This window comes from Ananas comosus, linkage group 13 (assembly GCF_001540865.1).
Source record: "Ananas comosus cultivar F153 linkage group 13, ASM154086v1, whole genome shotgun sequence".
In the NCBI taxonomy this organism is placed as follows: Eukaryota; Viridiplantae; Streptophyta; class Magnoliopsida; order Poales; family Bromeliaceae; genus Ananas; species Ananas comosus.
The window spans coordinates 1674011-1699164 of NC_033633.1; the positions used below are offsets into that span (position 1 = coordinate 1674011).

Here is a 25154-nt window from a genome sequence, read left to right on the forward strand (position 1 = left end):
ATATATATATATATATAAAACATGGCCTCAATGACAAAAGAAAAAATAATAATAAATCATTTTTTTGGCCAAAAAAAAAAGAAAAATAAACTAAACCATGACCAATTTGTACCAACTAAATTACTAAAAAAATTCCTATCAAATTACCTTTTTTAAAAAAAAAAATTCTTTTTTTTTTCCCTTAATTACCTCCCATATTGTCATTGCATCTTGGTTCACCCCCTTCCACCCTTGTTGTGTGAACATGGACGCATACTCACACGTGCCCCTCAACCCCACACGTGCGCCACCGCCATTCCCGTCGCCATCTCCCTCAAAGAGCTCCCCCTCATCACCATCATCATCTTCTCCATCTTCTTCCTTTTTGCAAGGAAGCCCCTCACCAACCTCATTTTTGCTACAACACCCTCCCATCTCTCTTTTTTTCTTTTTTTCTTTTTTTTTTTTCCCCACCTCTCTACATGTGTTTCTCCTTAAGAAGGGCACAAACTAGCTGGCTCGTAGAGAGAGATATATATATACAAATTAATTAAAAATAAATAAGGGGTGGAGAAATAAATGAGGAGATGGGTGGGGGTTTGGTGCTTAAAAGCAAGAGAACGAGAAATTATTGCATGCATTATGTGCACCGTGTACCTCTCTCACTCTTAAAATTTATTACAAAAGTGTAAAAATTAAAAATCTGAGTTATAAAATACATTTTATGACATTAAAAAAGTCAATATAAAAATAAGTAAATTTTAGACACTTTGCTGCAAAACTGAGAACGTCCTTTTCTCGTACCTTTGTTTTTTTGATATTGCATGCATGTTTTGATAATAGTTTGGCTCAAATACATTTTAATTATCCCTTTTCAATGTAACATTTAATTTTATTTAATTTTTTGGATTAAAAAATATGGACTTAACTAACCTCTTAAATAAAAAAAAATATATAAGGCGTAATAAAATATTTATGATCTTTTGTGGGGCCGTGGGGGATTAAGTACATATTTTTAATATCTAGATAGATAAGGTAAAATATATTATGTACTGAAAGGTATTATCTATATTTTAGCCTAAGTTAAATAGTTTTTAAAACTTTTGATTTTTTATATATAAATTCTTTAAACAACGTAAGTAAATCATAATAATCAAATTAAAAATTTTCAAATATTTATTTTCCTTCATGAAATGTATTAGTACACTTACTGTAATAGAATTTAATTTTAAAATAATTATTATTGTATGTTTAATTAGGCATATGGAATATACACATACACAGGGTGTAGGCTCTAATTTATTAGGAGGCACATGCATTTATATATATATATGGATTTCTCTTTATATATATATATATATATATATGTATATATATATATATATCATTTCTCATAATAATAATAATAAAGCACCTCATTTATTCTATGTATCTCTATATTTACGGACATGCAAGTTTAGTATAGCGAAAGAANTATATATATATATTAGACCATGAGTTAGTTTTTACTTCTTTTTTAAGGAAATTTTTACCATGGTTTAGTGTTTTTTTCTTTTTTAGAGTGGGAAAAATTTACAATGGGTTAGTTTTTGTTTTTATTTCCTTTGTTGGATTATTAGTTTCTTCTTTTGTTTTTTTTTACCATCACAATTAATGGAGGGGCGGATTTTTCGCTGGCTCTGTATTTATTTATTTGTCTTATTTTTCTATATTTTTTTATTCGGCAAAAATTTGCACTAGACCTCCTAAAAAATTACCATATTGTGAATTGATCCCCAACTATTTTTTCGTGGACATTTTCTTAGTTTTGAACCTTCTCTTTTCATAACAACTATTAATAACTTATAGCGAATAAAATCATTATTTTTAAAAACTAATTTTTAATCTAATTAAAAAATATATATGTAAATTAGGAAAATGTTAATCAAAGAGAAAAAAAAATAGTTGAGGGGTCTACATACATTTATTATTTTTATTTTATCTTTATATTATTTTCTAAAAAAAATCACACTGTCGTTCTGTGTAGGAGCTGGAGAATTAAATGGAACAGCTACTGGAACTTGAAAGCGTTTTATTTATTTATTTATTTATTTATTTATTTATTTATTTATTTGTGGTTCAGAGTAGTGAAACGCTATATTTGTTTTCTTTTTTAATTTCTATTAACAATTTATATGGATGGTGTCGTGGAATATCAATCAATAATTCGAAGCTCAGAGATATATTTTGTAAATAACTTTACAAATCGTGCTACATTTTGAACCAACTCTATGCTGCTAAAATACGTGACAGCTTTTAATTGGCTTGCGTACTTATTTAAAATATTATTTTTATATTTTGAAATTAACGGGCAACTTTTTCGGTTCTGCTTAAAAAAAAAAGAAAAAAATTGTTTGGCGCCTCATTTCGCATTCGATTTAATTTTTTTTCTCAAATAAAATTTCTAAATAAAATAGTATATGAAAAAAATTAATAAATCATTTGTAATATTTATAGGACAAGTATTTATTGGGCCCTAAAAATATCCGATATTTTCACACGCCTATAAAGGCCCAGCCTAGTTCATCAGATATTTATGGGCCGGACTAGGGCTTTTTTTTTTTTCGGTTGATCCAAATCCGAACCCTACCTAGTCAACTAGGACGGCGCTCGGGTCAATAAACATATATATTTTTCACGAACAAGCTCGAGTTAGCCAGAACTATCGCGGTTCGAAATTTGGCGATACTCAGGATGTACCTATCTAAGAAAGAGAGAGTGAGAGACCGGTTCCAAATTTGGCGCGGCTCAGGATGTACCTATCTACGAAAGAGAAAGAGTGAGAGACGAAGAGAGGGAGAAAAAATGCGCATTCCGGTCGTCTTCGTCGGGGCCGTCATTCTCGGGGCAGTCATTATGAGAAGTGAAAGGAATAAACTAAACCTCACGTACAAATCAGAAAATGATCTTTTTTTATAAAAATGTCTAGAAAATTTGAATAGATTAGAAAGATGTACAGAATAAAATAATTATATTCTAAATAGGGCTTTACGGTTATGCATATTTATTTATTACATATATTCCACTACGATTAAAATTGAGTGTTTGTTCTATGTAATAAATTTACAAAAATATTCTTACACGCTAAGTCAATTGCAAGAACCGGTGAATTCTCAATTTGTAGATTCTTTTCGCACAAAAAAAATAACCTTTCAACAAAAAAAAAAAAAGAAAAAAGAAATAACGTAATCAAATTCCGTACAAGAGGTGATTCACTACGCAACGGCGATTAGTGACGGATCGAAAAAAATTTTACAGGGGTGAAATATAAAATATATAAAAAGCAAATATTAAAAAAATAATAAAATAAACTTTTTTAAGAAATATTGCATGAGAAAAATATGGATCATTTTAAATTATAATTATTCTCAATGTATTTTTATATTTTGGAAATGATGCACAATGATATCATTAGATTAGAATTTTCTTTCTCATTCAAACTACTATTATTTTCAAAAAAATATATAAAAATATTTTTAGATATTTTAACGGGAATTATTTTTTAACTTGGTATTGAAGTTTATAACATTGAAAAATATGCCATATAAGAGCAAAGGTCTTTATTTATTTACTAAAATATAAAAAACTCACCAACACGATCGACTATTTTGATTCCGCTATCCAATCTTTCAAAATTTTAATTTTATTACCCAAATCTTTCAATTCGTCTAATTTGAATAAGTCAATGATAACTTCACTTTAAACTTTAAACTAATAACTTAAATGAATTTACAGTTGTGAGAATTACATGAAATATATTAATTAAACAAATAAAAATAAGCAATTAATACATTCAAATTTTGAAGTCAAAATACTGTTAGTTAATTCAAATCAAACAAATTGAAATATCGGATAGTAAAATCAACATTTTGGAAAGTTTGGTAGCCGAATCAAAATAATCAATGAATAAGATAAGTTCTAACCCTTTTCGCCTTATTAAAATAGAATGGGATCAATTACTCAATAAAATAGTATTATTAATTACTAAATAAACTCCATTTATAGAGATGTGGGGACTTTTTCTGGGCAGAGTTAGTGGAGTCAATTGACCCCGCACCAACTCACATGCATCCGCCAATGACGGCGATGGGATGGATTCAAAGACATCTAATCTCACCCTTTGATTACTGATGATGATCGATACTGTTCCATACACAGAAATTTTCTGGGTGTCCAATATATATATTATATATTATATATATATTTATATTATATATATATTATATATATATATATATATATATATATATAGAGTGAGCGTTACTATGCTATCGGAAGCACGGAGGCCTTCCGTGCTTCCAGCTCAGTTTTCGGATGTGCGACTTTCGAATCGTCGATCGGCTCCGTTAAACTTGATCTAGAGTATTTAGAAGTACCTAGAAAATAATTTTATTTTTACGATATCATTTCGCTGATGAGAAGGCCGGACTCAAATCACGGCTGAAAATAAAAATCTTACAAAAAATAATAATATAATATATATATATAATATTATTATATTATATATATATATATATATATATATATATATATGTATATATATGTTGTGAGGCTACTAATGCTTCTGAAAGCACGGAGCCTTCCGTGCTTTCAGCGTCTTTTTGATGTAACGACTTTCGAAATCGTCGATCGGCTCCGTTAACTTGATCTAAAGTATTTGAAGTACCTAAAAATAAATTTTTATGATTTTTCAATTCATTTGCTGTAATCGAAGGGGCTCAATATCAATAATTTTACATGACCGCCAGTGAGCCGTTTGCAAATTTTAATGGTTGTAGAAATATTCAAATCACGTGAAATTTTGATAGAAAATTCTTTATACTATATAAAACAAGATCAATATCTTTGATTTAAAATTTTAATGTCATATTATTACATTTTGTAAGATTTTTATTTTCAGCCGTTGATTTTGAGCCCCTTCGTTCATTAGGCAAATGATATCGTAAAATCATAAAATTTATTTTCTAGGTACATCAAATATTCTAGATCAAGTTTAACGGAGCCGATCGACGATTCGAAAGTCGCAACATCGAAAACGAGCTGGAAGCACGGGAGGCTCCGTGCTTCCGATAGCATAGTAGCCTCACTCTATATATATATATATATATATAGTAATTTCGAAAGAAAAACAGTTAATTTTATAGCACTCCCCCAAAAGCTTAAATGCAAATGAATAATTAAAGCTAATTGCATCAAAAACTGCTGAATTAGCCAAGTGAGGAATGAGATTAACTCATTACTAATATACAAACTTTGTTTTTTCTAACTCTAAATTAAGCTAGCCTCTCTTAATAATGGGGCTTATTACTGGTCAAATACACCAAATAGTCACCTTCATAAAGAAAAAGACCTAATAAAAGAACCTCTCTCTCCTCAGCAATAAAGCTCACATATTGACCTGAAAATATGACTTGGTCAACCATGGAATTTGCCCGTTCAAACCTTTCAAAGACCCAACGACATGAACCAGGTCAACTTAAAAGCAATTTCTTAGTTTATGTGTCATTTTACCTTAAATAGACTCGCTTTAAGTTTCACTTTTAATGCAATTGTTCGATATGAAATATAATTTGATCTACACGCCGTTTCTTGTTTCAGGTAAATTATCGATATTAACGTCCCAAATTGTCAATTTTTCAAATATTTTGTCCGGTTTCAATTTACACGAATTGTGAGAGCAATAATAACCTGAAAAAAACTATTTTACGCGTCTTAAATTCGATAATTATTGTCGCCAAAATCTCCAACATCCATGAATTCATTAGTTCAATACGCTTGGAGGACCAAATAAATTGAACATACCTAGAATTAGAGATTAAAAAAAAAACTTAAACGAAAGATTTTTTTTAAAAAAATGTTGAAATTAAAGAGATAAGGTTTTGGTGGTGTAAAACCTTGGTATTTGGTCAATGTGGGAATTAACAAGTGGGAGACCAAAAACCACATAATAATGTGGTGACAATAGAAACTATAGATGCTTCTTATGGGGTCAACATAATAGAGGTTGACCAGGTTGACTTGATAGATAAGAAAGACCCACTGAATATTGTGGAGTGTAATACTTTTTTAAAACAATTTACTAATCCAATAATTATTGCTAATTAGATTAAATTAGGAGTACTTGTTAGTTAAGTAATGCATGTGAATCACATTCATAGTTCTTAACTATATATATCATCTTCTTAGTTCTCAAAACTCCGAGAGATTGTTGGTTTCACTATTGATTTAGATTATTTAGTAAATATTATTTATTTTGTACTTATAATGATGGAAGTGTCACACCGTGCAATTAGGGTTGGATAGAAAGAAGTATTATTGATTTTTGCTAGTGAGGAATGTTATACTAACTCTATGAAAATCTCATTCCTATCAAAATGTGTGGGAATTACAAAATTTTCGGTCTGTCGTAATTATTAAGATGCTTCATCATTTTTCAATAATCTATTTATACTATTCCTACTAAGATGTAGTGTAACAATTCTGTCATTCTGAATAGAAAAAATAAAATATTTACGGCATGTTCGTTTCTGCTAATTAGAGAGAAGCTGAAAGGTTCAAATTTGTCGGATACGAAACACCAAAGATTGATTCGAAAAGGAAAGGAGAGAATAGAATACACGAGCGTATGCATAATATGAAACTTGAATAAATTAGCCAACTATTTTCAAATCTCTTATTTATTTCACTTCAGCAACATCAAATGAGAAACATTAGGGGAAAAAAAAAAAAACTAGTACTGAAAAAAGCCCCTCTTTTAATTTCTTTACTCCCACCCAAAGGCCTTGTCTCTAGCTTTTTTATCCAGGCCTCAAATAAATGAACAAAAGGATCATTGTATCCTCAACTCCCTAAGCAATTATATCTAAAATCCCTAACCCAAAAAAAGGAAAAAAAAAATCTACATTTTGAACCTCTCTAGTTAGTGTAAGGTGTCTCTTATTATCAGCTCTGATACCATGTTATTGAAAATATTAGTCTAAGGACTAGAAATCAACTTAGTAGCGCGTCGAGGAACGATTCGTCCCTGGACTCTCTTTGTTGTTGCTGCTGCTGCTGCTGCTGCTGCTGCGTTTGCTGATAAGTATAGGAATTCATCTTGTTACCAAACCCTGAGAAGTCATAGCTCCCTTGGTAGAAATAAGATTCATTGAGGAGAGAGTTAGTAGGAGCCATCATTTGGTTAGGGTGATTGAGGATCCCCGTCGACGCGGATGGCCTAATGGCGACCGCGGTGTTATTGTCGGTCTGAGGCCGATTGATCGCGTGCGAACCGCTGCTCCCGCGAGCTGCGGGGATGTCGTGGTTGTGCTTGCCCTCGTACGTCGTGATCACCGCCCGGAGGTCGTGGGACGCCCTCTCAACGTGCTTTCGGACCGGGCAATCGGGGGTGGTGCACTTGTAGTAGCTCCTGTTGAGGAACCAGAAATGAACCCAAGAATGTTAACCACAAGTACTCAATTTTCACTCAGCATCTCATTTTGATCTTATTTACTTAGTAGTAAATCCTACTCAAACAATTTCATATATATTATTATTATGTTCCTTTTCTTTATGAGCCAATTGTATATATTTCATGTCACATGAAAAGGTAGTAATTGTGTGCGTACGTGAGACAAGGAATTAGACTAAAACTTGTACTGTAAAAGAAGCTTAAAAAGGCCTTTTCAACTTTAAAATAAAACTTGTACTTAATGCATGTTAGAAAAGATAGCAAAATAGCTCGATGTTATAGTTTTTTAAACTTTTATTAATAAAATTGAGGTGTTGAGGTTAACTAGAAACAAAGATATATTATTCCAAACAATTAAATAACAAAAACTAGTTATTGAATAGGTAAGTGGCTATATATGTACTTTATTTTATAATATTGATTTGAATAAGTCTCCTCACCTGGGATTGGGATTCCCCTTAACCACCTTTTGACCATATTTTCTCCATCTATACCCATCATCAAGGATATCAATATCACTCATGGTTTGCACCACAACTCTTGGCTCCCTCACTGTTCTATTTCCTGACATTGAAATCCCCTCACTATCACCTTCTCTCTTCCTGAAAAAAATAAAAAGGAAAAAAAAAAATCAATACTTAACAAATTTTAGCTCATTGATCACTATACAAAGTAATAATAATAAACTATATTTGATAGAGTGTTTAGTAATAAAAAACAAGGTATAAAATTTTTAAGATTTTTGAGCCTCAAATGCTTCTGATTTTGCTATACAAAAAAGTTCTTAGAAATATATTACTATAAACCGCTACAGCGTGGCCAAACAGGCATTTTCATATTCGAGTTTTTAAATTTGAATTTAAACCTTTGTGCCATATACCCACCTCTTTGCATGAGGCTCATCCTCATCAAACTCATCATCCCCGGCATCCTGGGAGCTCATCTCCACCTCCTCGTTCCCGAACGACGCCGACGAGTTCTCGGGCGTCGCCGCCCCCCCGAACGAGTGCTCCGATGCCTCGTTCGCCACCGCGACATGAGCTTGTTGCACTGCGCAAGCGGAGGAGGTCCTCCTCGTGGACTGAGGCTTCGGGTGGTTGTGCGTCCCCTTGTAAACGATCTCCGTGATCTGCCCATCGAGCGATCTCTCCACCTTCTTCTTCGTCGGGCAGTTCGGGTACGTGCACTTGAAGTAGCTTCGCGGGTTCTCGCTCCCCTTCACTTGCTTTTGCCCGTACTTTCGCCAGTTGTATCCATCATCTGATCTCCTCTGCTCTCTTATACTTTGAATTGGTTGCACCCTTGCATGGTTGTTACTGTTGTATCCACCAATGGAGTTATTGGTGTTCTCTCGGAGTGTTGAGGGATTTGGTGCAAAAGGATGTGTTGTTTCGGATTTTATGTTGATGGTGTTGGTGTTGGTGTTGGTGTTGGGTTCTTGGTAGTTCCATGGTTGCTCCTATTTGATAAAAAAAAGAAAAGAAAAGAAAAGCAAACTTAATTAGTCAAACAAATTACACAAAATAAAGGATTAATTGCTCCTTAATTAATCTTCTAGTTGCTTTAATCAGTCCCTAATTAACATCTACTATTTCTTCAAATTTTGTCAACTTTAATAAAAACTGTCACGCTAGCACCAAACAATTAATTAATACTCGCCGCATGGCAATGTTTTTCATCTGAATTACTTAAATTTTGAAATAAATAAGAAAGATTACAGTAGTGAAAAGGCGCGAATCGTACCGATGAGATCGCGGCAGAAGAAGATGAATGGAAAGGATATGATGTTGGCATGTTTCCTCTTTTAGTTAAGTTTTGAAAAGAGAAATCCGAGTACATGCTTTGCTGCTCATCTTTGCTGCCTCTCCAATTGAAGGATTGAGTAGGAAATAGTGCCCCAGTAGTTGGTGATGGAAATATCTGTTAAAAAATAATAAGAAGAAAGTTGTTACATGTATTTCTCAATCATTTTCTATCATATCGATCTTTCGGATATGTACATGTATAAATCGCACTATGATATTGTTAAAAATTTTAGTGATTTGCTTACGCTAGAGGTGAGTAAAGCGGGCGAGTCGAGTAGATCGGCGGGGCTTAGACCGGAAGGGATGGCGAAGTAGGAGGAAGGAGAGATGGGAGGAGGGGAGATGGGGAGGGTAGGAGTCATGGATTTGAACTTGGGAACACCGACTCCGCTCTTCTCTACCCCTCCGTCGCCGCCGTTGCCGCCCCCAACACCCGAGAGGAGCTCGGAGAACGAAGGGGTGGGGAAAGAGAAGGCCATCGACCGGGAATTCGCCGATGTCTCTAAGCTCCCCGTGGGAGAAGCCATAGAGGTAAAAATAGAGCTAGAACTAGCGACAGATAGACAGACAGACAGATAGATTGAGATAAAGAAAAAAAGAGAGAGAGAGTTGGGGTTTGATGGCTCTTTGGAGAGAGGTGAGGGTTTCGTTAAAAAGGAGAGGATGGGGGTGATTCACTTGTGATATATGTGCATGGAAAGTAAGAGAGAGGGAGAGAGAGATATGGGGTGGGTGTTAGTGTTTGGGGGGAAATGGGGGTAGCTTCGAAGAAGGGGGAGGTATAGAGAGTTGGGGAGGGGGGTTTGAAAGTTTGACCGTTGACTAGTCAAATCTCGTGGGTTTGACTGGCGGCCCAGTTTCTTTCTCAGAGGAGATCTCTCTTCTTTCCTTTGTCCCTTTTATGGTGACGTGTCCCTTCGCACCCAGAAATTGGGACTCAGTGTTGTGACCAACATATCTTGTAGGCTATTGAGCTGAGGTTTGTGCTTTGATGGTGGTTTGGTGCATTTGTGGGTTTTTTTGGTGGGTTGTTTTGTGTTTTGGGATGGTGATATCATCAAGACATTTTTTTCCTTTGACTTCTTCAATGGGATTGAAGTAACTTATTTACCTATATTCGGGTTCATAACACGAGTTAGTGATTTTTTTGTTAAAATATTTTTTTTTCTAAATGTTAATGATGAGTCATTAATTTTAGATTATAAATTTTAGCTTGGTGATGTATAAAAATGTTGATCCATAAGTTGTGAGATGCACTTACATTAGAACTCAAAAAATTGTCTGAATATAGGTAAATAAGTTAAATTTGGTATTTATTATCAGCATAATTGCAAAATCCAATTCATGGCGCGTAGCGTTACATTTACAGGGGAAAACAATTGGCTTCCGAGGCAAGTATCCGAAACCGAGAAATGTCGCTTGTTCATGCGAGAATTTAGGGATTTTTTTTACATCTTTAATATTAAAAAATAATTGACAAGATTAGAAAAAAATATTAGTTCTTGATGAATGAAAGCATGAATAGGATGCAAAAATTATAACCATCATCTTTTGAGTTTACAAATAGTATTGCTTTAAAAATATGTCGAAGACCCCAACCCCGGGCCCTTCACGTACCGATAATTATTTTAAACAAAGAAGTCGAGAACACGACCTCTATAACATTTATTCGCACAACGTTCGAGAACTCGGCTCTCTGGAAAAATCTGAAATTGTTATTATCTCATACTTGATTGAATTTATTTAGAAAATAAATCAAACAAAACCTTATATACCTAGGTTGCAAATATTTCATAGAAATAGGGCTGATAAGTAAGTGTTTAGAGGATGAAGCATCTGTACAAATCAAGGGGTCAAAAGGGCTTGCGATCATAAACATGGAAATAAAATTGACAACACATAATCAATTAATATATCTCTTGTACAACCAATGTTCTTGTTAAAGAGAACTACACCTTTTACATCATTTGATCGGATGCATCGTAATAAATACGTACTCACAGCTAACACTTTGAAGGTAACAAAGGCTAGGATTTCACATTCTCAGAAAGGAGAAATCATTGTATCGCATTCATCGTCACCTCACCCTTATATATAAAGTGGCTCCAGATGTGCAAATGCAGTAAGGTTCTATCTCACAACCACATCTTGCAGCTGCTGTTTCCAAACTTCATTTGTTTCGAGCTGAACCTGCCACGGCGGAATCTTATCAGCCTATGCATCCAAATAAAACAGACTTGAATGATAAAGTGTACGCGATCGGCGACTTATCGAAAACAAAAGGCTGGTTTCATGACTTCTATTGCTACTTAGGAGGCTAAAAAGTAATGGGTTCATGGGTTTGATGCTAATGTTTAGAGGTGAGCACTGTTCAGCCAACACGGAGAGCGAATAAAAGCGACTCAGAGCAGTTGCTTCGGTTCGGTTCGGTCTTATAAATTGAGAATCAAATAAACCAAAGCTGTAAAAGTTGAATAGGTATTAAACCAGACTGCTGTGAATATTCAAAAGCAATATCTGTAACATCAGCCAACATGCCAACAGAGGCTAAGTTTTGATCAGACAATGCAAGAACTGGACCATGAGGAAAGAAACAAAGCATACCTGGAAAGGTTTACTGATCCACTGAAATGAGCACCCGCGAGCTTCGATGTGTTGAAGAAGAGGTTTAGAAATTAAGGACTTGAACGACGAGTGAAGCTTCACTTTTGTCAATCCCCCGCAAGCCAACAGAGCAGCCGCCAAACCGTTTGGTGTTACTCCCTTTAAGTGTAAAATCGTCATGTTCTGGAGGCAGCTTACGCTCACAAGTGCAAGAAGACCAACATCGGTGACCGAACAGAATGACAAGTTTATCTGCAAAGAGATAAACAGAGAGATTAAAAACAATAGCATAACAAGTTAATGCATGAATAGTCCCTGTATGCAACTTAGTCCCGAACTTGTCTGCCAACTATTTTAGTCCCTGAAGTTTCCAATATGTTGTTAAATTATCCCTGCCCATCCAAAATATCTGCTGTTCCCAAGCCATTTGCCCAGTACACAATCTTCTTTTATTAAAACACCATTTTACCCTCTCGCAAACTGAATTTCTTACTTCAATTTAACCAAACTTGGGTCAAAACAGTCATTTCACATGTAAAGGTTCACGCAGTGAATGTGTGACTCCTCCCCCGCCCTGAGAATACACACCCCACCACATACCCCCAAAAAACACACACAGGCATGAGATGACGAGAAAGAGATTCAAGTACCTGACGAAGATTCTGGGAAAATCGAGCAAGTGGAAGCATCCCAGCATCATCAATATCATGGCATTTCTTTATGTCGAGCTTGGCAATTTGTCGGCATCCCACAGCAATAGCTGAGAGGCCTGCAGATGAAATGCGAGGACAACCTCGAATTTCCAATGTTTTTAAACTTGAGCATTTCGACAGTGCTCTCAGTGACTCATCTGTCATTTCTGTACAATACGCTAGATTAATCATTTGCAACAAAGGGCAGCCTCGAGCTATCTCAGTAACACCCTTGTCAGTTACTCCTACAGACCTGAAATTACAAAAGCTGTTGATCATTTCAACTAGTACTTCTCTATTTTTAAATCAACATTATGGCCAAACTTAGTGAGGTATATTAATGCTCAGAAAGATCAGTTCACGGCACACTGTAGCTCCATCAAATTGTCATGCAAAACAAATGTAAGATTAACATGAAAGGAATAGTGAAAAATCAAGTGCAATTCTTAGCAGCAGACTAAATATCCGACTTAATAATGTAAAAATACAGAATATTTCTTAAAGATCATACAAAGAACATTCCAGATACTTTCTAATACTAGCTATTTCTCTATCCAAATCATTCTTAATAACGAGATTAGTCATGTACAGTTTTTCCTGGTCTCCACACTGTCCAATTTCTATGAAAGTGAAACTAATCTAGCATTTCTTTCCAGAATATAAAGAAGCTACAGAGGAAAAGAAAGAGCATGCCAAAAAGCAACAAACCTGTACAAATCAAGCTCCTGCAGTTCCGGGCATGAATTCCCAATATGAACAAGGCCTTCATCACTGATCTTCAAGCATATCCCAGCTTTTAGACTAGAAAGCTTGTGGCATCCAGAGATTGATTTAAGTCCTGCAAAACTATGATCTAGTGAGCAACTAAATTTGATCCCATACTGCACAAAACTTAACGTTATGTCCGGAAAAATACCTTCATCGTCCAAATCATTATCTGTAAGGTCTACTTCCTCCAAGAGATGGCAACGCTGTCCAATTAGACGTAATCCCAGGCTAGTAACCAGACTACAAGATTCCATCCTCAGCGAGGTGAGGGAAGTGCATGAACTAGTCATAGTGGCTATTCCTACATCAGTTATTTCGCGGCAGCATGTAATGTCTAATTTAACCAAGCCTTTGTTTTTTGACGTGATGAAAGAAAGGCCTTCATCAGTCACTCCTGAGCACTTGCTTAAACTCAGCTCCTTCAAAGATGTACAGCAACTGCCAATAGATTTAAGCCCATTAGTTGTGACATGGGAACAATCTAAATTAATAGATTGCAGCGTAGAGAGCCTTTGTAAGCCACTTGATATAGAGGGAGTGACCTGCAACACCATGAATTAGAGATGTTACGTTAGACCTTGCATTTTTTGCTTGTCATGGGAAAGAAATGGATAAACAATTTACTTACAAAAGAATGATATGCTAAACGTAGTTGGCGTAATCCTGGTGCACTATTTAATATGGATGACAATCCAACATGACTGACGCGGTCACAGCTTGAAACATCAAGTACCTGTGTTGCAAACAAAAGCAAACTCATTAAAAGATAACTCCGGGGATAAAAAAAAATCAATTAAAGATAAGGCAACCAAAAAATAAACATGATTCAAACACACAAAACCACTTATTAGGGTAGCTATAAATGAGAAGTTTTATTTATTTGTTTCTAACCACCAACAAATTTCTTGTGCACGTTTGGATGAATAGCTTACCTCTAATGATTTAAAACCTTGCTTAAGACTTGAAAGGGCCTCATCACTCATGGAAGGGCATCCGACTACAGCTAAATCTTCGAGATCATGAAGCTGCGAGAGAGCAGCAAGGGATTTCTTCGTGATCTGGAGAGACAAAAACGTAGAATTGTCATTCCAAGAACATAAAGTAGCCAGGAACAGACAACTAGCAGACAATTTTTGCTAAAAATAGGACCAAGTAGGCCAATTGCCACAACATATTCAGACGCATTCCTAATGCATTAAGATATCAACAAAGTATTAACTTAACATAGCTGCATCTCAACAATTTGATGAACAATAGGCGCTCAGGTATGAGGCAGTATAAAAAACTGAGGAAAACAACAATCTACTATAAAGAGAACATCAAGAATACAAGCTCTTATTGTGATACTTCGATTCAAGAAAACGCAGAACCACTTGTAATTCGAGAACATTTCGCTAGAGAGTACCCACTTTGAACGAAGATAATTACTCTAATTCATATGGAAACAAACCAGGTGATAAGTAGAAATTTGTTGGACCCTCTCTCAGCGGAAATATAAAAAAATGAAAACTTTGAGATGTTAAACATGAAGATCAGGAAGATACCGCGGTGTACGAGAGATCCAAACTCTGAAGCATCCTACACTTCACAGCGACCAATCCGACCCCCAAATCCGTCACCCCCAAGCACCACTTCAAGCAGAGCAACCTCAGCTTCGGGCACCCCACGGCGATGCACCCGATCCCCATGTCCGTCACCCTCATGCACCTCGCGAGCCACAGCCTCTCGAGGTTCCGCGCCTTCCCGATCGCCGCGGCCGCCGCGTCCGTGAGACCCGTCGCGTTCGAGAGGTCGATCTCCACCAGCGCCGCGCAGCTCACCGCGAGGCTCTCAAGCCCCGCGGGCGAGAACGAGCGCGAGCGCGAGAGGTCGATCGAGCGCAGCGTGGAGCGGAGCGCGGCGGCGACGCACCCGAGGGCGGCGTCGCCGACGCGGCGGCAGAGGGAGAGGTCGAGGCGGGACACGGCCGGGTAGCGGGCGAGCGCGGCGGGGAGGAGCTCGGCGCGGAGCGGCCGCAGCGCGCGGCGGTGGCGGGACTCGGCGGCGTGGAAGGAGCGGGAGACGAGGGAGAAGGCCTTCCTGTCGAGGGGGTTCGCGTCGAGGCGATCCAGGATCAGGAAGAGGATCTCCTCCGCTAGGGTTTCGAAGGGGCTGGGCTCCTCCTCGACGCGGATCCGCTTCGGCGATCGGAGGCTCGGGCACGGGAGCCGGTCCCTGCGCTTGGAGAAGAGATCGAGCACTAGGGTTTCGAAGGGCGCGCCCCCGATCTCCCCCATGAAGCGCGTCTCGGAGTGGATTTAGGGTTAGGGTTTTGAGGAGAGGAAATGGCGGAGGAGGAGAGGACGAGGAGAGGGACGAACGAGGCGACAACGGATAACGGAAAACTGTGGGTGTTAAGAGGGAGCCGGTGCGATGTCAAATTACCAAAATGCCCATCCAGGGCATTATTCCCAGGAGGATAATTTACATATATTTCCTTCACTCTTTAGATATTCGCATAGAAGTACTTCACTTTTTTCATCTATTATATCTCATGCGTTAGTTTTTCTTTCAACTAAAATTTTTTTAAAAAAGCAATTTTTTAAAAGAAAAAAAAAGAACTAAAGAAAAATATACTATGAGAGCATCTATTTTTGATCCTCTTTCTTTCTAATCTATTTTACTCTATAACAATAATTTTACTCTTGGCTTGATAATTTATTTCAACAAATAATATTAAAATAAAATAAAAGCAAATTTCACTGGTAGTATATCTCAAAATTTTACAAATAAAATATGCTCGTCAGAAACATTTTCAAAAAATAAAAACTTAAAATTTCATATGAAAAGGTAAATATTATGGTGCACTATGAAAGCGTCTTAAAAGTCAGGGATCTATGTGCATATTTTCCCTCCGATAACAGCGGGACTGCGGGCTAGTGATTTGACGAAAATAGCCCTGCCGAGGAGGACAAGTCTGCAGTCCTTGAGGGGCAAATCGGTAAATAGATGGGTTGGAGGTACGGTACGGAGCGGACTTGGCGGAGGGGCAAAATGGGAAAAGCGGGGCGGAGAATTAAGTGGGGAGGGACGATTCGGGGGAGGAGAGGACAAGCGGGCGAGTGCGGAAGGGTACGAACGCTTACTCATCGTGGACGGTGGGCCTAAACAACTTTGGAAAAGTCACCTGGTAATTTTTTATTTTTTTTAAAAAAACAGCATTTGGAGTGGAATCCGAATAACAATCACCATCCCGGTGAGGTTACCGCACTGCAGTAGGCTTTGCGTCCCCACTATTTAAATAAATATTTAGCAGGAATAGCCACAGTTTATTTGCCTCGCTCGTATTCTCAATTCTCTTTATTAAATTTTTATTTGATTATAAAAATATTTGAAATTTACTTTATTTGGGTAAGAAAATTTAGATTTTGATTAAATTTTCTAGCTTATTAATTTACATTTATCTGACTATGATCCTGTCTATAAAAAGGATATATTAGGTTCAATTCTGTAAGCCGAATAAGTCAAAAAATTACTTGAAACTATTCGAATAGGTGGTTCAACCGGCCGATTTGTTTTAGTCAAATCGGCCAGAATTTCTTAATTTAAGGCATATAAAAAAATTCAGCAGTATAAAACTAACTTAGCTAATTTCTTTTTCTATCAACATAAATTAGTGTTATAAAAAGCAAAAAATATGAAAATTTATATTTATTTAATTTGATCTTAAAATTAGTATTTTATAATTAGACTAATGTTACCATACTCTTATTAGTATAGAACTTTTTATATTCATAAATTTTTGGCTGTCGGATAAAGGAATGTGCGGTTAGGATGATAGTCTTCTCCTATAATTGAGTGGGTAGTTAGTTGAATAATATGATTTAACTGGTGAAAATGGTGAAAGAGGTAGATCTAACGGCCGAAAATTTATGAATAAAAAGTGGTCTATATATTATAAAAGTATAATACCCGGACTCTTATAATTAAACATAATATAAAAATAATAATATAAATATTTATGATGTCATACTGATATTATAAATTTAATTAGTAATTTTTTATCTAGTGATAATTTTAGCAGTTTTTTTTTTGAGAGATAGGTAGCATGCTATTCGCTTTGTTTATTTCATTTAGAAATAAACTTAGCTTGAGATGTGAATCAACTAGAATTCGAACTTGGATCTCGGGTACCAACCATCAAATCTTTTCCCACTTGCTTTATGGACGATCAGATAATTTTAGCAGTTTTAAGTATGGACGAGAAATAGTTTCTAGAAAAAAAAAATTCTCGGTAACCATACACACCAAATGGGGGTGAGGTGAGCATAGCCCAAAGAAAAGCCAATTCAATTGGGGAGAAAAAAAAAATCAAGGTGGAGTGGGGAGAGAGAGAGAGAGAGAGAGAGAGAGAGAGAGAGAGAGAGAGAGAGGAAAAAAAGAAAAAGAAAAAGAAAGAGAGGAGGTATAGTACCGTACTTAAAAGGACCTCTTCCGGAGTACCCACCTCGCCCGGATCTCTCTCTCTCTCTCTCTCCTCTCTCTCTCTTCTCTCTCTCTCTCTCATTTGGTCACGTCTCGGGAAGGCTCCTACTGCCACGCCTTACTGCCACCCTGTTTCGCAGACGAAAGAGAACTTAGAAAAAGGACCGTCCAATCCAAATTGGCCGCGTGGGTGGGTCCCGCGAATTTGCGTTGTGGGTTCTTTTGGTGGTTGGGTGCGCCGGGTGGTTGTAGTTGCTCCGGATTTTCCTGTACTAGAAGGGACGAGTGGGAGGAGACCACCCACCGAACAACATATTTATTCCCCGCACCCGGTGTATCCGTACAAGTCATGCACCGTTGCCTAGTTGAGCACTTTGGGGCCGCTTGGTTGTATATAATTATAACTACACTGTAGTAGAAATTACAAAAAAAACCTCCAACTATAACAGTTGAAACTATACCTAAATTGATCGTACTTCTAACTACAGCAATTGGAGATATTAACTTTAAACAAAAAATATATTTACCTCCGTAATTTTTTTCTAAATAATATATATACATACAGTGATAAAATTTTAAAAATTATTTCTTAATTGTATGCAATCAAACAAATTATTTATAGTTATAGTACTTTTTACTATATCGAACCAAACAGGATGCACGAAATTATAACTGTTATATTTCTAATTGCATGTATATTCAATTACACTGTATTTATAATTATATCAAACTAAATTATTTATATATGCTAATACATCAGCAACAATAATAATTATTTTATATTGTGATTCATCCTCATAAAATTAATGCGTAAATATTATTTATGAATTCTAAGACTTGTTCTCAGGATATTACGGTAAATAAATTTGCACAAATGAATATCTAACCATATGTGGCGCACTTACGGTGCTCCGGGTGCATGCGACAGTTATGTTGTGTGATAGGTTCGTGTAGTTATTGCTTTTTTTTCTTTTGCTTTTTTCGTAGTTGGTGTAGTACTAGTACTACTACTACTACTGGATGGGACAGAGAAATAAAGATTCCTCCGCAAAAGTGTTGTGCGCTGCGGGGGAGGTCGCAACTGATGAGTAGTGCCTGCTGCTATCGCTTAATTTATGATATTTTTTTTTTCTTTTATTTTCTTTGTTAGGAAAAAATATTTGCATATTTTTATTTTCTCCGGATTTTATTTTTTTTTAAAAATTAAACTATCATTTATATGATTTCATATTTTTTCAATTTAGTATCATATGATTTAAAAATATATTAATTTAATATTATGTGGTTTTATTTTTTTTTCATCAGCTTTTTCGTTAATATTTTGTTAAATTATATAAATAAATTTATAATATTCTATCTAAATTTATCGAATATTTATTTTAGTATTTTTTAGTTTTAACTTTATTAATGATTTAACGAAAAAAATAAATAGTAAAAGAGATAATAAAAAAAAATTATGAGTACTAAATTAATATATTTTTAAATGATATGATATTAAAATAAAAAATACAAAATTACGGAAATGGTATTTGAATTTTTTTTTTTTAATTCGGGGGTCGTAGGTTGTAACTGTTTCTGTGCGTAGACCGCGCACAGCCGTTCGAACAAATCTACGCCTGCCACGTGGAAAATCTAGAAGAACGTTGGAAAACGCCTTGTATCTGCCGTCCATCGCGCCTTGGGATCTGCATTTTTTGCATGCTGCTTTGAGATTCGGAGTGATGTAAAAGATTGGGGCTTGGCAAATCTTGTGAATCTTGAGGTGGAATAGACGGTCCTGAGATGGGTTTGACTAAGCTTTGTCAGCTATATCTAGCTTAATTGACTAATAAAAGTTTAATGATTAATATTTGAGACCTTAAATTCGAAATTTAATTATTTAATATTTTTAGTTGAGTTTATTTTAAAAAAAAAACAAAGCAGATAACTTGAGACCCTTTAATCTGAAATATAATTAAAAAAAGTCAAAAAGAGAGCAAAATAGAGATTTTTTTTTTTGCATAATGATTAATCTTGCAGATTGGTTAAACACAAAGTGTATTTGATTTTTAGATTGCATAAATGGTAGAGATTTTATTGTATTTCATATGATCAGTAGAATAATTCGGTCTATAAGAACCAATTGTTTCTAAAGTAAACAGCAAAGAACTTAATAATTAGTACCTGAGATCTTAAGTTCTAACTCCACTTATTCACAGAATCACAGTTCCAATTAAATTCATTTATAAAAAATAATAAACAAAACAAATAGCATATTACTTTTCTTTTAATAAAAAAATAATTAATTTATAAAAAAATTCTACAAACTGGGCCGTAAAAAATTCGATTTGTTCAAATCAAGCTCATTAGTAAGCCCATGTGGCATTGAACTACCCGCCAAAATGTGGGCCCACCTTGCATAATTTAAATCCCAATAAAATGAACCTTCTCCAATAAAAGAAAAAAACAAAGGGATGGATAATCACTTCCACTAATGATTTTTTTTTAAAATAAGTCATTTTCACTTCCTCCCTTAACAATATCATTAAATGCAATTGCCTTCATGGAATTGTACTCATTTAAGCCATGTTTAACATCACTTTTGACGATTAATTTAAATTGATATCGGCTTATTCAGATATTGAAGTATACTTCCTACCCCAAATAAAGTAGCAAACAGAAAAACCTCCCTTAGATTAAACTTACTAAAATGTTTATACTTAGGATGGTTCATTATTCCTTTGAATTATCAATTTTTCCAAAGATTCATTAGGTAGAAGCATGAAAAAGCAAAATTTGGTGTCTCGTAATTTTCATTGAATTCGTTATATGACAATTAGGTTATAGAGACATATTGTTAAGACATTTTTATATAAGTGTCTCATTTATACCTTTTTTTTTAAATATCTATTAAGGCTTAAATATAAAGNCAATTATATTTAATACACTATAACAGAATTAGGTTATAGAGACATATTGTTAAGACATTTTTATATAAGTGTCTCATTTATACCTTTTTTTTTAAATATCTATTAAGGCTTAAATATAAAGTCTAATCCAACCAAAATAAAAAGTTACCGTACTCAACCAATCCAATCCAGCCTACTCGACCCGATTACAAAAAAAAAAAAAAAAAAAAATGATCATCATCTCCTCTTCTCCTCCACCGGCATCGTAATCAATGAGATAGGGTCCCGGCGATTAAAGTTCGGTCGTGAGAATTTCACAAAAATTGTAGAGGGCTACGATCATCATGTTTTCCTCCGCCATAAGTCGCTAGAGGAATGGGTGCCAAACATCGAGACGGCTCCACATATAGCAACATTTTTTTAAAAAGTGTGGGTAATTTAGTCGACGGCACTTTTTTTCATTTATACCGACATTTAAAAGTGTCGCTATATATCGTTTTTATTATTGTTATAATGCTTCTGCAGAACCCTCTCTCAATTTTTTTTTTTTTTTGTTTTACTAAATATTTTATATAGAGTTACCATATCACAGCTTAAACACAATTGTCAAAGCAAAGTGGTATCAGCTTAAAACTATGGTCGTGCTTTTAATTAGCCTTACAAAATTGAAAAAAAGCAAATTGATGGACACACGCAATTGCTAAAATATAGAGACTTTGAAAGTTATAGGAAGCTTCATGGAAACTCATTATCCATGTTAATTTTCGAAAAGTCAATTTATTTAGGGCAATATCTCCTAGTTTGAATTTGGCCAAGTATCCCCATTACAAAATTATTTATCGCATATTTTTAGATAACACAAGATGTATTTTTCCAATACAAAGGCATTGTTCATCTAGGGGTGTTTATTGCTGGACAAAAATTATATAAGGGAGGTTAATGCTATGGCTTTGTGTTTAAGCAATCGAGAATCGACATTGTTAAATTTGATCTATGTTATATGAACTACTTAAGATTCTAAATTTCGTGATTTTACCATATTGTCTCTAAAATGACAATTTTTAATGGTTAATATAAAATTAATTTAAGATTTTTTGATTACTAAATAAATGATATCGAAAAATTATAAATTTAATTTTCATAATATTTAAATAGTCGAGAACATATTTAATAATGTAGATCGTCGATTTGGATATAAATCCATTGTTAGGTCATTTGATTGGAACTTTGAGCACCTAACCACCACAGCTATGGGTCGTTGGTGTTGAATATAAATCATGTAAACACTGTTCTTCGAAGCTTAACCTTTTGTAGATAAATGATCATTTTTATAGAACTTTACATAATATTAGAATAAGAGGTCCCGAATTTTTGAGTCTTATCAAACTCCTGGAGTTATTTTATTTTCTCACATTTAACTAAGTTTGTATCGTAGATATATTAAAAAATCTCAAGCTCAAACGTAATAGAGAGTGTTGGATATAAAATAAATAAACACAATTATCTACGTTCGTTTTCATATAATTTCGCAGTTGGGTACACAGTTTTGTCTTAATAGCCCCTAAAAAATGTAAGTATTGGAAATGGGCTTGACCGAGGTACAGCCTATTAGGCCTACTGAGTTGAAACAAAAAGCCCAAGAACCGAAGTTCGGCCCTTGGGCCCCAAACCCGAATACTTCGATTATTATTTAATGGCTAAATTACATAAAACCCTCCTGTCAAAATCCGCTTTTTTACTTTCCCCCATTGTCATTTAAAAACCTACACTTTGCTCCCTTGTAAAATAAAAAATGTGCACAGGGGGGATACGGTGTGAAAAATGACCATTTTGCCCTCCGCTATTTTCGTCTTCTCCTCCATCCTCCTCATCCGCGGCCTCGATCGGCCGTGGTTTGCCCCTCGATCGGTCACGATTTCCCTTCACTTTTTTCTCCACATACTCCGCTTCTCCTCCTACAGCTTCGTCGCACCTCGATTTCGGCGATAGTATGGAGGAAATCAAGGTGGGCGTGGATGGAGAGGTGGCAACGACAACAAGGGCGAAGTCGAGGCGACGGAGGAGGGCGAGGGGGTGGTTGTGGGCGCAGACAGAGAGGTGGGCGAGGGCGAGGCAGTGGAGGAAGGCGAGGCGGCGGCGAGGCGCAGAGGTGGAGGAAGAGAAGCAACAAGAAGAGGGCGGAGGGGTATTTTTGGCATAAATTTTTTTTTTAACGGAACCCTAATGGATCGCTAACAGCAGGGGGTGAAGTACACATTTTTTATTTTACAAGGGGGCAAAATGTAGGTTTTTAAATGACAGGGGGGAAGTAAAAAAGCTGGTTTTGACAGGAAGGTTTTCTGTAATTTAGCCTTATTTAATTGTGAATTATTTGGCCTACAATTTACATATATATATATATATATATATATATATATATATATATATATATATATATATATATATAGAGTAGAGCTATAATACTTTTACAAGTATCACTCCTATGGTGCTTGTGTGTTTTTAATCCTTGGATGGAGAGATGTGAGGTTGAGATGATAGTGGTAGGTGGTGGTAGGTGGTAGTGGGTGGAATAGTATTTGATCCAAGGACTATTAATAATCAAGAGGTAGATCCAATGGTTAAAAAACTAATAGCACCATAGAAGTGATACTTGTAAAAATATCCTAGCTCAACTCTATATATATATATATAGAGAGAGAGAGAGAGAGAGAGAGAGAGTTCGGTTATGGTTAAAAGCACCAAGTACTTATGGTTGTAAGTTTTGCACTGTTAGATCTATCTCTTTGACCAATTCTATTCCTCGGATCATATTATTTTATCAAGCACCCACTCAATTCTAGAGGACCAATATTATCCTAACATTATAGATCTTCATCCAAAGGTCAAAAATTCAAAAGCATTAATAACTTGCTATTTTTAAAAGTATAGAAGGTCAATTCTCTCTCTATTATATATATATATATATAGAGAGAGAGAGAGAGAGAGAGAGAGAGAGAGAGTTAGGCTTTCATACTTTTGAAAGTACGGGGGTCTTCGTACATGTAAATTATTTTCGATAATGGAATATTTGTTTGGCGATCAGTTTCGTTAAATATGATCTACGATATTAGAATTATTTAAAAACTAAATTTTATAATTTTTTGACTTTATTTGCCCAGTAAACAAGTAGATCATACTATCCCAACAATCACTTGTTCAACCTTAGAGAATCACTATTATTCTAGCCTTATAAATTTTTATTCAATGACCGAAAAGCTACAAGCACGATAATTTTTTACTTTCAAAAGTATAAAAACTCAATTATATATATTTATATTTATATAATTGATGAAGACTTGACTTACGGTCGCAATGGTCCCATTCGGCTTCTAGGTCTTTACCTAAAGCGATGACACGTGGCGCGATTTTATTGGGTTACGAGCTGACGAAGACTTGACCTCTCACCTTCCCAGTTTACTGCCCTCTTTCCTGCGAGCAAGCCTACAGTGCCACCGCCGCTCTATCATATCATTAGTAACAAATTAATTATATTTTTTTAAAAAATAAAATAAAATATTTGTTTACTAATAATAATAAAACAGGTGAATTTAAGAAAAAATATTTTATTGATTGAGAACACCAAGTCAATAATATAACTGTTGAATTCTAATATTTTTTCTTTTCAGAGATATTATTTCCTGCTTGTACGACTACATCATATTCTATATTACAATAATATTTAAAATATTTATATATAAAAAATAATAGATTTTGGTTTTAATTTTTTTTACTACTTGAGACTGTTTATGCCTTCATGATAATTTTCCAACTTTATATGAACTTTTATATACCGGGTGTAAGCAATAATCTCTACTCCTCTCACTTTCTTCCTTCAACTATAAAATCCAAAGCAGAATCGGTCCGCCCTAGAGCAAGTCGCAGAGGGTTTGGTGGTTGATACCCGAGATCCCAAGTTCGAATTCTACTTGATTCATATTTCCAGCTAAGTTTATTTTTAAATAAAATAAACGAAGCGGGTAGCGTGCTATCTATCTCCAAAAAAAAAAAAAATCCAAAGCAGAAAGCCTATTGAGATTACATGATGTCTCACAAATAGTTTTTAAAATCTTATTTTTATTTTTATTTTGTTATATATAAATTTTTACTTTTAAGATATAAAGTGTTGAAAATTTGGCATCGGATGCCATGCATGGGTAGGGATGCAAATGGATCCGGGTTAGTGGAGCTTCCGTCCCGATCCGTCCAGAATGAGGCGATAAGTGAAAAAAAAATATATAAAAAAATATAACACGTTCCGAATTCGTCTCGATTCGCTAAGTAAATGGAACGGAAGGCGGGAGATCCTTTTCTTCCTTCAATCTGTCCTGATTCGTCAAAAGTCTACCAAAAATTCGCTCTCGTCCCGATCCGTTTCGAATAGGACGATAAGTGAGAGCAAAAAATAAAGAAAAATATAACCCACCCC

At 35.2% G+C, this 25154-nt stretch overlaps 3 protein-coding genes across 4 annotated transcripts in view; all 3 read right to left on the bottom strand.

The window, feature by feature from the left end:
- Window positions 1–471, bottom strand: part of LOC109719595 (probable protein phosphatase 2C 73) — a 2607-nt gene extending 2136 nt beyond the window's left edge. Inside the window, exon 1 of one of the 2 annotated variants that reach the window (XM_020246366.1) lies at window positions 148–471. In XM_020246366.1, the coding sequence (XP_020101955.1) occupies window positions 148–414 (267 nt within the window). In that variant the 5' untranslated portion in view covers window positions 415–471. The remainder of the gene's footprint in view (window positions 1–147) is intronic. The other variant, XM_020246367.1, reaches the window with a different exon arrangement.
- LOC109719592 (WRKY transcription factor WRKY24-like) lies at window positions 6669–10008 on the bottom strand. Its single transcript, XM_020246362.1, has 5 exons — window positions 9519–10008; window positions 9212–9388; window positions 8353–8927; window positions 7909–8070; window positions 6669–7426 (listed from the first exon to the last, which is right to left on the bottom strand). Exons 1-5 carry the CDS (start codon window positions 9798–9800, stop codon window positions 7009–7011), a joined length of 1614 nt encoding a protein of 537 aa, XP_020101951.1. The 5' UTR covers window positions 9801–10008; the 3' UTR covers window positions 6669–7008.
- LOC109719589 (F-box/LRR-repeat protein 3-like) lies at window positions 11187–15717 on the bottom strand. The gene is made up of 8 exons (XM_020246359.1): window positions 14882–15717; window positions 14270–14395; window positions 13966–14070; window positions 13486–13879; window positions 13278–13407; window positions 12528–12822; window positions 11878–12129; window positions 11187–11463 (listed from the first exon to the last, which is right to left on the bottom strand). The coding sequence occupies exons 1-8, from the start codon at window positions 15611–15613 to the stop codon at window positions 11404–11406; spliced, it is 2094 nt and encodes a 697-aa protein (XP_020101948.1). The 5' UTR covers window positions 15614–15717; the 3' UTR covers window positions 11187–11403.